Source organism: Augochlora pura, chromosome 11 (genome assembly GCF_028453695.1).
Source record: "Augochlora pura isolate Apur16 chromosome 11, APUR_v2.2.1, whole genome shotgun sequence".
NCBI lineage: Eukaryota > Metazoa > Arthropoda > Insecta > Hymenoptera > Halictidae > Augochlora > Augochlora pura.
In genome coordinates this window covers 18,294,878-18,309,832 of record NC_135782.1, presented here as the reverse complement: position 1 = coordinate 18,309,832, position 14,955 = coordinate 18,294,878, and the positions used below count along the sequence as shown (strand labels likewise).

The 14,955-nt window shown below is 44.7% G+C and overlaps 2 protein-coding genes across 2 annotated transcripts in view; both read right to left on the bottom strand.

The window, feature by feature from the left end:
• The window catches only part of LOC144476782 (uncharacterized), a 454,423-nt gene that overhangs the window by 134,669 nt on the left and 304,799 nt on the right, over positions 1-14,955 (bottom strand). The gene's annotated exons all lie outside the window — the stretch shown is intronic.
• Positions 14,108-14,516, bottom strand: LOC144476786 (uncharacterized). Its single transcript, XM_078194012.1, has 2 exons — positions 14,401-14,516; positions 14,108-14,304 (listed from the first exon to the last, which is right to left on the bottom strand). Exons 1-2 carry the CDS (start codon positions 14,468-14,470, stop codon positions 14,135-14,137), a joined length of 240 nt encoding a protein of 79 aa, XP_078050138.1. The 5' UTR covers positions 14,471-14,516; the 3' UTR covers positions 14,108-14,134.

Sequence of the window (14,955 nt, the reverse complement as noted above, 5' to 3'; positions counted from 1 at the left end):
CGTTCCAATATTTAACAGTATAGAAAGTCTTCTATTCCCATCACTTAACTTAATAATGTACTTAATAATGTTTCGCAGTACTCGCAGAGAAAAGAATCGCGTGGCTCGCGAGGCCCAGGTGCTCGAGGATTTTGCCACCGCCTGGCTGGCAACGTTCTCCCTCAAAGTTTGCCTTTCATTCTGTCCGGATCGCCGGAGGATCGCAGAGCAAACGAATCGGTAGTGGAGTAACGTGTATATCCTTCGCGAGACACGGAACGAATGGTTTAGCCAGCAGCCGTACCAACCGAGGTGTACCTCGGTTACACAGTGTACCGGTGACTAATGAACCTTTACAGTCACCTTTACAGTCCCTACCACCGGCGCAGCGCAACTCGCCGAGTTTATTGCCGATGCTAATTCACGAGTTCGAGCAATTAGAGGGCTCGACGGAAGCGGACCCTTTGATATCCTTCTCGTGCTTCTGTCCACGGACATCCCCAAGCTTGACGCTGCTATATCGATTATCTTCGACACAGCTGTGCCAGCGTCTGTTGCTCGAGACCACCTTGCTAGCCTAAATATGGACAGTCGTTTCTAATATTTTTTTTCTTTGGAAAGTAGTCAACAGATTTAAAAATGAACTATGGTATGGTGTTAGGGGAATATCAGAGCATAGCCACGTATTTTTTTGTTGAGGTTAGGTGCATTATCCTAGATATACTAGACTGATGACTAGAAATCCAATAGGCTAGTTTGGTAGACCAAGAATGGATAGGCGTATTTATTTTTTTCCGGAAACTGGTTATGGGGTTTGAAAATGAACTATGGTATGGTGTTAGGGGGAAGTCAGAGCATACCCACGTATTTTTTTGTTGAGGTTAGGTGCATTATCCTAGATATACTAGACTGATGACTAAAAATCCAATAGGTCACTTTGGTAGGCCAAGAATGGATAGGCGTATTTATTTTATTTTCTGGAAACTGGTTATGGGGTTTGAAAATGAACTACGGTATGGTGTTAGGGGGAAATCAGAGCATACCCACGTATTTTTCTTTTAAGGTTACCTAACTTATCTTCGACATACTGTTCTGACCTCTGCAACCCAAAACTCCTACATTACAGTCTCCTGCATTATAAAACAACCTAACCTCCGCTAGATCTCGTCCTCTAAACTGTCCACCCAAAAAAACTTCGTCCCAGCAGAGCGTCCAGTATTATGGTGTCGCCGAGGGTTCACTAAACCCCATATATATCTGTGGAAATACATCAGGAACGAGCGGCGGAGTAAGAACCGAACAAAACAGTTTCTTGCTCGCCGCGATAGAGGAGAAAGGCCGTCGCGACGCAGGAGGGGAGGGGTGGGGAGGGGAGGGGACGGCAGGGACGGTAGGGAGGCGAGGGTGAAGGAAGGTCGCAGGGAAAAACCGGTACACCGGTAGCGCGTACACCTAATGACGGGGCACGCCGGTCATCGGGCTATACTGCGCCGCGTCTTCGGGGCCCCGGTGACGAAGACGAACGGTGCAGGTGAACGCGAGCGCGCGCGCTCGCGCGGCCCGGTCTCCGAAAGAAACTCGTTGCCGCCGAAAGGAATATTCATACGGCCGTGGCCGCCAGCTGGAATAGCAAATGCAACCCCTTCGGTAGCACCAGCATCCGAAACCGGGAATCGATGTTACCGGGAACCGGACGAGCAACACTGTTGCGTGATCTACAAGATTTATCCGCTACCGCCTACATATTCATTGTGCTTTATTATTGCCCGACGCTGACCACGATTTATACATATTCATTGCCGGTGAATCCCGGACGGTTATGTTAATTGCCTGACTTCATTCCGTTTTCGATAGGGAACGTTTATGAACGCTTTATGGATACTGTGATGCGTCGTTCGCGGGCTTTATGGTTATCGAATAAGACGTATGGAATTTCTTTATCCCCTCATCTTGTTTATTTTGCGATAAAATTTAATGCTGTAATGGATAAATGCTTCGCTGTTGATTGACCATTTAACACGAATCCATAAAACGATGTACTTCATAAAACACTGGTTTTATATTTTTATTTGTACCGTTTGTTTTGTGATAAACGGGTTCTGTGGGTTTTACTGGATAAATATAGAGTTGTAATATGAAGTTAAAATATATTTATGTGCTTGGAAATAAATTAAGTCCACAGCCATTACTCGTCGTACAGTAATTAGTTAGAAGTTTGTAGTAGTGTACCGTGCTTGAAAATTTTTTTCTTGCAATTCACGTAGCACCATTTTGTAGAGGAAAGTTTCCCCTTTAAAATGAGTGCTCAAAAGTTGGTCTGAGATTTTTTCTCTCGGTTTTATTGCATTTTAACTGCAAAATGGACCTGGAAAGTGAAATTTTGAAAGTTTACGAGCTTAGTATTTGATTTTGACACTCTGCAGGATTCCAAAAAATTTTTTCCATATTGCCTTGGCTATGGGCTTATAAAGCAAGGTCTCCTCTTTAAAATGACGCCTCAGAAATTGATCTACGATTTTTTCTCACGCTTTTACACTAGTTTTAATTGCAAACTACAGATTTGAGTTCAACAATTTTTTACTCAAAGACTCGACCGAATTTCTTCGATTAAAAATTGCTCTTTGTTAGTTTAAAGAACTTCTAATTAAACGTAGTAGACGCTATTGCGTTAGCTGCTTCGTGGTCGCCACAAAAAATTCGCAAATTCACAGCTACCTAGACCTACTATATTTTTTCGCTATATTTAATGCTCCATTTTTAAAATGACGTTCTTGACAACATTTCTAGATTTTTGTCTGCCATTTCCGGTCCCCAAAATCTAAATCTCGCAGCTATAATGAAAGTTGGAGTGCGTCACAGCGCAGAGGGATGCCATCCGCGAATCGCTGAAACCAAGTGGCCCGTTTCGTTGCGCAAAGTCATCGTAATTGCTCATTGTACAGCAATTTACACGGTCGCTACAGACGGGGCCCCAATATCGTACCCTGTATCATAGCCGGCCGGCCACGGGCCCCGCGGAGAGCTTACCTTGGCGCGGTACATTCCCTTATCGGCAAATCGCCGGCTAATCATCATCAATCACTATCTGGTGTATCGACTGCGTGCGCGCTCACCGTGCGTCTCGCTCTCTCGTTACACTCGGGGGCCCCGCCGCTCGGCGCGGTTGTTTGCGCGGCGGCGATACGAGCTAGAGACGGAGGGGGGGAGGAGGCACTGGTGGGGGCCGCCCCGTGTACTTTTACGTTCTCGAGGCCTCGCGGTGGTCGCCGAGGCATTATCGCTTTTACTTGCATCGGGGTTAGCCTTCCGCTATGGTCATTTCAGCGAAAGATCGATCGTACCAACTTTTTCTGCTGGCCCCATCCGATCGGTTCACGGCCTCGCCGACGATTCTCCTCCCTGATCCTTCGAGGATCCGACTCCCCGTCCTCCTTTTCTCTTTTCTTACGCCGTCGTCGCGGTCCTGGCGTCGTTCTCCTTTTCTTTTTTCCGGCGAGAGGACGTTTACGGCGCTTTCCTTTAATTAACGGTGGCCAACGGGTCCTATAAATATATCGGTGGAAACGTGCCACCGAGCCGAGAACACCGGCGTCAACCGACCGCCGTGTAACCAGACACACCGGCTACCTAATAATATATCGCTCCGCCGATACCGTCTAATGACACGCAATTATTGTACCGTGTCGCCGGACCGCGCGTATCTCTGACTATTTAATGCGCCGTAATTTAGCGGTATTTATTGTTCGCTCGCGTTTTCATTGTTCCGTTCAGATAGCGGACCGGCTGGTTACCTGTTACGAGAGCGGGCTGGACGGTCGCCGGCCTGTACCGCGAATGATTTAGTTGTCTTAGGCGTGGCTGATACAGATGTAGCGAGATCGTGTGAATTTGTAATTTTATTCGGGGATTTTCGCTGTGGGTGAGCATTTTTAAAGCGCAGATTGCGTAGAGCCTAGCATGCCCAACATTTTTAGTTACTGGTAATTGTATAAAAATAATAGGAAAAAACGGGTTAGATGGTGTGAAAGTAGAGACTTTACCCTTTAAAATGAGCACCTAAAAGTTATTGCACGATTTTTTTTCACCAAGTTACAGAATTTCGAAATTTGAGAAATTTTTGGTAATCTCTGCGACGCGTCGCGACGGTTCGAAAAATGTCTCGAACTCGCGAATTTTTTGTGAAGTCTGTGATGCAGGTAGCTAAATAATTCTGACGGCCTTATTTTCGTCTAACTTTGCGCTATCAGAAACAATTTTTTATTTAGAGAAATCCAGTCGCAATATTTAATAACAGAATTTTTAATCCAAACCTGCAACTAGCAAGGTGCCCACATCTTGCCCCCTTCACACTTTCCACTTAAAATACGATAAAACCGCACAGAAAAATCGCAGATCACTTTCAAAAACACCATTATAAAGGGTTGACTTCCCTCTACAAGCTCCCGTTAAAATAAATCCCTAAAAAAAATTTTCTGTTTTACGAAACTGCGAGAAAGTGCGTACTAGCTGATTTTCTTTCCTCGCGGCGGCTATAAAGCATTTATTGCTATTATTAAAATTGAACTGAGTTAAATCTGCTGTGAAATGATCACGAAGTCATTGCAGAAGATGGCATCGCTGCAATGCCGCATGCGCGTCACGAACGGCTGACGTGGTCACCGAAACCGCGTCTGACCAAACGACGTCATATTCCACTTGATCGTCGCGCCGTGGCCCCGTACTTCGACGCTGCTTTATTTCCCTATTAAACCCGGGCCCCGACAGGGAACCGGACGGGGACCCCGGACAAGGGGGCCCCTAGGGCCCATCGGGAACGCTCAATTTACCGCGGCGATTTAAACGCGGCTTTCCGTTCGGGAACGGAGCAGCGCGAAGTCGCGCAGGTGCAACGGGAGAAACAACACCGGTCAGTCGAGAGAGCCGGTGAACTACGACGATCGATACGGATCTACCGGCGTGACAATCTTCCGATAACAAGCCGGGAAGACGTCCACGTTGAATCCCGGAGGGTCGGTGAACGCGATCCCCGATCGTTTTAGATCTGGTTGGCTGTCCGTGGGGATGCGCGATGCGTAGTGATAAGCTGGTATTGTTGTCGCGCATGATCGCGTCCCTTCCGGCACGGTCCCCACGTACCCGGCCCATATCGATCGATAAATTCCACTTAGCCGAGCTGCTGGATCGCGCCAATTCACCGGTAATTCGACCACCGGTTAAGCCATTCCTTGCATAATATCTTTATATGCAACGGCGTCTCTATTCCTGCTGCTGGAAGGAGCAACAATTAGAGTTGGAGGAGATAGGCGCTAGATCAGACATAAGCAGTATAGGATAGGCATATGCAGACTTATCTCAGACATAAGTCAGACTTAATTCATGCCTAAGTCTGACTTAGACATAGATCAGACATGTCCCATTTAGCACAGACATATTCAGACCTATCTTAGACATAAGTCAGACTTAATCCATGCCTAAATCTGACTTAGAGCTTGATCAGACGTAACTTATTTAATATAGGCATAACTTTGACTTAATACAGGCATAACTTTAACATAATCCATGCCTAAGTCTGACTTAGAGCTTGATCAGACATAACTCAGACTTAATCGATGCCTAAGTCTGACTTAGAGCTTGATCAGACATAGCTCAGACTTAATCCATGCCTAAGTCTGACTTAGAGCTTGATCAGACATAACTCAGACTTAATCCATGCCTAAGTCTGACTTAGACCTCGATCAGATATAACATATTTAATACAGGCATAACTTTGACTTAATCCATGCCTAAGTCTGATTTAATCCATGCCTAATTCTGACTTCGAGCTTGATCAGACATAACTCAGACTGAATCCACGCCTAAGTTTTACTTGGAGCTTTATCAGACATAATGAACGTAGCACAGACATATGGAGACCTATGTGCGGCATAACTCAGACTTAATCCATGCCTAAATCTAACTTAGAGCTAGATTAATCAAGCTTACGTTATCGATTTAATTATTCTTGAAGTGAAAGATGCTGATACTCAACTACAACGAGTCTCCCGTCCACGCGCAAACGACGGTAAAGGGTTAAAGCTGTTCTTCGAGCGAAAGTAGCGCTCTGCCGCGTCAGACAGCAGCTGGCCATAAGGAGTCGCGAAACATATTGATTCTTCGGAACATTCTCTTGGTCGCGCTGTTGTCTAACACTTCATTTATCAAGCGTCTTTCATAATATTGGCATCGTAAGTCCCAAGCTGACGTGCATGGAACCATAGTATTATTATCCTAGTGAAAAAGAAGTAATAGCTTCTACTACGGTCTATTGCGCTCGGAAAGGTTGGTGTACGCTTTAATTCCAGTTTGGCGCAGCGCTTTGACGTGCGTAGTTACATTGTTCGCGGAGATACAAATCGGTAGGTCCTTCACAGCCTCTGATAGGATTTGTTTGCTGTCAATGAGGTGGAAATTAAGTCGGAGCTATTCCAAAAGTATTTCAGTTGAATGCTTCTGCGAGCAGGATTTACTGCGTAGCTATTGTTCGGGTTAGATCAGATACTTTAGCCTCTGTATCCCCTAAAAGGATAGTAGTCATGCCTGGCGCGCAGCGGTGATACTTTGAGCATGTAAATCGGGCGGGTGGCTATTGATCTGTCCAGATCTAATAGAGCCAAAAAATCCTTTGCCTGATCGAATTTTCTATAGTGAACTCTGTGACTGCTGTCAGCTTATTCTAAGTGATTAGGTAGGTTCTAAGTGATCTGAGTAGATCAGGTAGGATCTACTAGTTGTTTTATATGGAAGGTAGGACTTAAAGTACTTTAGAGTCTTTATATTTCTTTAGACTGTAACCTAGGCTGCATATCCTCTAAAATGATAGTCCTGGAGTCATCAGTGACACTCTGCAACAAGTACCCCATCAATTACGAATTGACCGCTACTTAGACAGTTAAACCCCTGCACGTGGCATCTACCAATGCTGTAGAATACTACATATCACCCTTTAGACCGTATTCTAGACCCCAAATCCCTGAAACTGATCTCCTAAAGAGATTATCAGCTCAAAGCACCTCATCGAAGATTACAGACCAAATAGCTACCAATTAGACAGCAATCAATTAACATGGACATCTATCAAAGCTACAGGAGACTTCATATCACCCTCCAGACTATACCTACACTGAAAATCCTTTGAACTGATCCCCTAAAATGACTCTTAGCCCAAAGTATATTATTGAAGATTATAGAACAAATAGCTACCAATTAGAGATCAATCAATTAACATAGACATCTAGCTATGCCGCAGAAGACTATTTAGACCACTCCTCTTGCTCCGAATCCCGTCAGATCCAGAAGCAGCAATCTCCCAGCCACGTTGAATCTTTCGAATTCTTAAAAGCGTCAAGAGCAGTAGCACAGGATTGCTCTCTCCCGTGCTTGATCTCTGGCGAGGAAGCGGCGAGCGGTGTGTGGTCTTCAGGGCCGATCGGCCTGGCCCCTAGTTAGCGTGATTCAGTCGCGGTCCCGGGGAACACGCTCACACGCTCACGGCGGGGCCTCTCCGAAGGGGTTCGAGGGACCGCCGCGGTAGTCGATCGGTGATTAGACGGCAGCTTGTTGTTTCCGATCGCCGCTAAATATCTCGAGAGAGAGAGAGAGAGAGAGAGTTGCCGCTGGACGACGCTTCTGCCGACGAGCGGATCCTTCGCGGATTCGTATCCTGCTGACGTCTTCCCCGGCGCGTCCCTCCCGGCTCTCCTTTTCCGCGTCTCGTTCCGCGCCGGCCCCCTAGGTCTCTCTTTCCACGGTCACGCACGCGGGCGATCGATCCTCTCCTCTCTCGCCCGGGATCCTTGAGAGAGCACGCCGCTTCACTTTGCCCGCGCCGCGCGCGGTGCCCTGGTGAGAAAGTTTTACGACTCACTCGTGCGAACGCCTCGCCGCGGAATCGCGCCGAGCGGATCTCTCTCGAATGTATATCGCGCGCTCTGTGTGTGTCTTTAAGTACGTACGCGCCGTTCCTACGTCTAGCCGGATTTACGACCGCCAGGGCATACTTCTGATTTTTTTTTCGGAGTTTTTAATGATCGAACGATAACCTGGATGGACACCGATGACGCTGACGTATCCGCGATGAGACGTTCTTATGATCGCGAGTTGAAGATTGTCTTGCGAGAATGTCTGGATTATGGAGCGTAGATTGTACGAAATGATTGCGAGAATGGCATCGTTCGGATAGTAGAGTATTTAGATAGAAGGGTGCAATGATTGTGATACTCAATATTGAATAGAATGTTCAGCATTGAATAGAATAGGGTATTCAATATTGAATAGGGTATTCAATATTGAATAGGGTATTCAATATTGAATAGGATAGGGTATACAATATTGAATAGAATAGAGTAATCAACACTGAATAAAATAGGGCATTTAATATTGAATAGAATAGGGTATTCAACACTGAATAAAATAGGGTATTTAATATTGAATAGAATAGGGTATTCAACACTGAATAAAATAGGGTATTTAATATTGTATAGAATAGGGTATTCAACACTGAATAGAATAGGGTACTTAATATTGAATAGAATAGGATATTCAATATTGAATCAAATAGGGTATTTAATATTGAATAGAATAGGGTATTCAATATTGAATACAGAATAATCTCTCACATTGAATAGGGTACAATATTCAATATCAACTACAATATTATATTAAATATTAAATACAGAATAATATTCCATATTCACCATAGACCAATGACCAATATTCTCCTTTTAATATCGTACACTTCATCACTGGATAAAATAGAACATTCGCCTTCAGTAAAAATATCATATTAAATATAGAATCTAGGTACGGCATTCTACTTTTAATATCTGACGAAATGGAACGTTTATTAAAAATCGCCAGCGCGCATTGGCAGCTGAACGTTTCTATCCGTATCTACGGCGGATAAAATCTTCGGATCGAAGGAAAGGATTTGCCAGATCCTAGCGCGAGATAGAGCCGCATGTAAAACTGCGAATTGATGATAGAATCGACAGCCGGCAACGACACAGTTTCATAGAACGGCGAGTCCCCGCATTCCACGGCATTATCCGTCGCTTTCGCCTGGTTAATCCGGGTATCGGCAGAGGAAATTTTACGGTAGATCCCACTCGCGGCGTAGGTGCAGATTATCTTCTTCTCCGTCTGATGAATCGCGGCGTTTAATACCAACACGTGTGTGAGCCGTAAACGAGCCTGACACATTCGCCTTGACCTCGACGTAAGATATTATGCCTATCTATGGTCGTGCAGCGACTCGCCACGAAACGAAGCTTTGATTTATACGAAAGTCGTGGTAGCGTAAATGCTAGGTTCCGTGCGCGCGCGCGGGATAAACCATTGGGAAAAAAGACGGTACGTCGACTTTTACAGCGTATTCTTAACGGCGGGAGAATTACTGGCGCGGCTGATTACGCTGTCCTAACACGTATCGCGATGCATCGATGGTACATCGAGTGGCCGACGTTCTAATCCTCCGTAAAAATCCATAAATATTGCGTCATTAATTTCGTCGACCGGCTCGTAAAAATATGCAATTCCATACGGTGACCTTTATTAACCGCCGACACGTGGGTCGCAAGTGACTCGGTCAGAATGCGCGCGATTAATCGAATCGGTTCCCAGAGGAAATCAAAATCCGCTAAATCAAGCCGAAACTTCCGCGGCGTTCTCGTTACCCCGTTACGCATAATTAAGCCGCGCTAATAACGCCGCAGTCTCCGCGGCAAAGCTCGCCCCGAATTTATGGAAAACCGGGCAGGGCCGCTTTACGAGGGCCCGAAACGTTTCTCGGTCGTGCACGGAAAGGATCCATGTGGCTCCTCGTGTCCGTTCTGGGACACGAAACCGCTCGCGGTGTAATTAACGAGACACCGAGGACTACACACCGGTGAACGATAATATCTCGTTCGCACCACGTTTCGACTTAATCGTGACGGTAACATCGCGCGCGTGGCATTCGTGTATCCAACACGAAACCGGGGGACTTCAAAGCGTCGGGACCGTGCCGGCCACAAAATTTTATACCCTATTGTGTTCGCGGTGATGCATGCTTCAGCGAGGACCTTTGGGATCCGTAAATAATTCTTCGGATATTTCGTGATTTTTGTATGTGTGGGATATGTTCATGCACTATTGGTAATGGACTGTACTCAATATTATACTGTATCCAATGTTCAATATTGAATATTAAACACTCTATTCTATTCAATATTAAATACCCTATTCAATTCAATATTGAATACCCTATTCTATTCAATGTTAAATATCCTATTCAATTCAATATTGAATATTCTATTCTATGTTGTATATACTATTCAATTCAATATTGAATACCCTATTCAACTCAATATTGAATATCCTATTCGACTCAATGTTAAATATTCTATTCAATGATGAATACCCTATTCAATTCAATATCGAATATTATTCCCTATTAAAATATTAAATATTATCTCCTATTCAATATTGAACACAGTATTCTACTCGACATCAAACACATATTTCATTCAATATTAAATAGAATACCCTGTCAATGTGGAATGTTCATTACATTAAGTCACGTGGCCGGAATGCCCCCGACTATTTCCCCATTAGACGCGAGAGCGTTTAAGCCAATTTAAAACACGAAACAATTTCGCAACGCGTCAGACAATAAGATTTCCTCGCCGCATAATTTTCCCTCCGCGATCCAGCAAACCATATACGAAAAGCCGACGATCTGAACAAAGGATTGTCCGACGCGTGTCCAACTTTCCTAAACAAGTTCCGCGTAAGCACCGCATTATTTTCAATCGGCAAAATCTCCGAAGTTTCGCCAGAACGCTCCCGATTCCGCGTGTACACGCGGCGCGCAGGTAGATCGTTGAGCGCTCGCCTAAACCAATTGCGTCAGCGTTACGCAGAAAACACGTGCGTCAGCTCAATCTTCGGACGGCCGAATAGAAAAACCGCGGCTGCATTAGTATAGCCCGTCGTCGTCTCTCGTCGGAGATGGTATCTCACAATTGTCAATAAGCTCTCTCGCAGAGGCCCCGCGAATCGGGCCGCGGTCGTTTATGCATCGGCCAGGTGCGCAGCGGCTATCCGCTCCGCGCCTGTAATAACACATTTAATGCTAATTACCTGGCCGGTTGCAGGCGGAAGTGGTTGCCTTCGCGACGACTACGACGACTACAACGACGACGACGACGACGACGATTTCGACATTCCCGTTCGGACCCGATTAATAGTTGATCCCGCGCGGCGACCGGTTTCGCCTTAACCGCCGATTGACGAAATCGTGCGAGCTCTCTCGACCGGAGACTACCACGACGGTTGTATAACAGAGCGCGTGTACGATCGTTCTACGAAATAAACGAGCGTACCTCGCGCGGAAATCGAAAGCGCGTATCGATCTAGCGGCGGACGTTGCGCCGGGTGCATCGGTAATAAGCACGCGAAAACTCGATCAGGGCTTTCGATTTCTTCGCCGATCCGTCGATTGTCCGATCGGTCTGGCCGGGAACACCGGGTTACCGTCTACCGTCTACCGTCCTCGTCCTCGTCGTCGTCGTCGTCCCGGTCGGAAAAAGTAATGAATTATGCGGCGAGCGAACGGGTTCGATAGGTTGCAGCGTGCACGCGCTGCACTTCGAGATTAATCTGTCACCGGCGCCGTTCTCTTCCTATCGATCCGGCGACCGGTTGATAGATCTACGTCGGGCCACGCCTGATTTATATGCTGATGTGACAACGGGACGGAATGTGGTGAAAATACTGCCGCCCGACCCGGCTGCGGAACGATTGTTAACGGAGAGAAAACGATTTTAGCGGAGGCGGTCGGTTTCGGAATGATCGAGGCTGCTATCGATTTCGTTCGGTGTTATTCTGTAGTTGCTGTTCGATATTGTACTGCGTTTAATGGTCGATGGTATAGTGTGGTTTATATTGGATATTATATTCTGTTTAATATTTAATATTGTATTGCTGTTAATTTTGGATTTTATGCTTTGATCGGTATCCAATATTATAGAGTGTGAAATATTGAATTTTATATTATGTTTAATATTGAATAATATCTTGTATTCAATATTGAATGTTATAGGTTATTTAATATTGAATATTATCCTATATTCAATATTCAATATTATCCTGTATTTAATATTGAATATTATCGTGTATTCAATATTGAATATTATCCTGTATTCAATATTGAATATTATCCTGTATTCAATATTCAATACTTTGGATACTATTCAGCACTCAAGATTGAGTACTACACTGTACACAATACAGAATATTCTACTGTATACTGCGTCCAATATTAAATATTGCACTCTATTGAATACAGAATATTCTACTGTGTTCAATATTGAATATTCTACTGTGTTCAATATTGAATATTCTACTGTGTTCACTATTGAATATTGCAGTGTATTTAATATTGAATATTGCAGTGTATTTAATATTGAATATTACAGTGTATTCAACATTGAATATTATCCAGTATTTAATATTGAGTATTACAGTGTATTGAATATTATCCAGTATTTAATATTGAATATTACAGTGTATTCAATATTGAATATTATCCAGTATTTAATATTGAATACCATCCCATTCACTATTCAATATTAAACATCAATCTCTATCCCCTATCAAATATTATTCTGCATCCAACATCGAACATTTCTATGACAAAATAAAAAGCAATCAAAACCCAATAATCTCGACTCTTGCTAAGCCCTAGACACAATCACTACTGCAATATCCACTCGTTGCAACAATTTACACCAAGTTTAACCACCACAGAAACATTGAAACCTCATCTTTTATTATTAATAACGTTCCTTCTCTCAGCCACTAAAAAGTTTTCATCGGCACTTTGTATCCGAGCCGTTGATCGCGCGATCAGATTGAACGTAAACGATTCCGAAGTTTTAATTGAAGCCACGTTTTACGACCATGGTTTTTCCGCTTCGAACAGCGACAAAATTTTTCTCGTTGGACCGGCCATAAAGAGAAGAGGAATGAGCGGAGGAGGATTACGATGGAATGTTATGCGGTGTTTCTACCGATGGGAATTGGCGTAGGTCATCGGACGGCGATGCCCGAAGGCGTCGTCGGCCGTCAAACGGCACACAGCATGGACGACGACGTCGACGGGGTTCCCTGCGCATCCGACGCGTGGGATGTCACACGTGTGTGCTTGCGTGTGATATACGTGCGAACCAGGACACACGCCGGGTCCGTGTCACCGGGGTATTCAGATTGTCCTGTTACCAATAACGAGGACTCGCCCCGTTGAAAGGCAACGAACGACGTCATGCACGCGTGACAAATTACCGTCACCGGCTCACCTAATCCCTTTCCTACGACACACACACACGCACAGACACACACTATTCGACCACGGTGTCTCTCAGAGACTCTGAGATGGATGTTGCACAATCGGTCGAGTATCGTGTTAAATCGGCCACTGCGCTGTAAAACCTAATTGCCTGGCGAAATCACCTGGGATAAAGAAACCATCGGCGACCGTGTCACGCAATTCCATCTCGGCGACGTTGCTTGACGATCGTTTTCATGCCGTAACGTGACGGGTCGGTGATCATATTTTATTTATTATGGAAATTGAAATTATTAATCGCAGAGATTGTCAAAAGTATTTCTGACGGATTCTGTAATTTTAGCAATTATACGGCCGAAGTTTGCTCTCCTGGATTCCAATAAAAAAATAGAAACAATAAAAATAGATTAGGGTCTCTGAAAGAGCAGACTTTTCCCTCTAAACTAAGCCTAGGCTGATCCACGTGCGATTATTTTGAGCGAAATTACAGCAGCTCAAAGATAGAGCGATTTTTCTGTCTGATCATGGTCGTCCGTTGGCGAGACCAAAATGGATGCGCGCACATAATTAGCGATAACTCGGCTAAAAAATATTGTAGATCACTTTGGTTTGGAGCGTTGGAAAGCTTAAGCTTCCCTCTTAATAACCATGGTAGCTTTTGCCGCGAAAACATTTATTACAACTTCTGACGGAACATATAAGAACATATAATATTTTTAGTAACAGCACAAGCTATATATGAAATTCATACAGGAATTAGGACACTGCATAGTTTCAACAGTCACACCGTAATTAGGCAACCCAGTAGTCCTCCGGAGGAGGCAGTATATCTACCATCTCGAAAACGCCTGTATCAGGGTCGTATTTCCCGCACGCCATTTCGGTGCACGCCGTTAGGCCTCCCATACAAACACAATTGTTGCATCCGTCGTTATAACTTTTTCCCTCCACGCATCTCCTTTCTGCAAGAAAAGAAAATGAACACAGTTAAGCCGATCAAACTGAAACGTTTGCAACGATAGATTCACGCTCCTCCAATTTTAAGAAGACAGCTGTACCTGGTTCGTCGGCGGTCACAGTTGTCACGACAGCAAGCAGCAAGAACAAACCAGTGATTTTCGTCCACATGTTGCACAGTGTTTCTACAGTCACTGAAGATGGTCGACAGATTTCATGGGAGTTATCGGTCAATGTTTTTATACGCTGCGGTTTCGATAACCTTAGACACCAACAGTATACTGTGTTGACAAGGTCAGCACTTACATACGAATGTTGTGTCTCCGAACCGGTATTCCCTAATCTATGTGTTGATACTTCCTTCTCTCTCTTACCATCGCGGAGATGACGTAACCCTGCCACTAGGTCGATATAAATAGCCTAAGGCTTCTGAAAGAGCAGATTTTCCCCTTTAAAATGAGGCTAGGCCCATCTCCGTGCGATTATTTTGAGCGAAATTACAGCAGCTCAAAGATAGTGCGATTTTTCTGTCTGACCATGGTCGTCCCTTGGCGGGTCCAAAGTGGATGAGCTCACATAATTAGCGATAACTCGGCGAAAAGAAATCGTAGATCACTTCGGTTTGGGGCGTTGGAAAGGTGAAGCTTCCCTCTTGA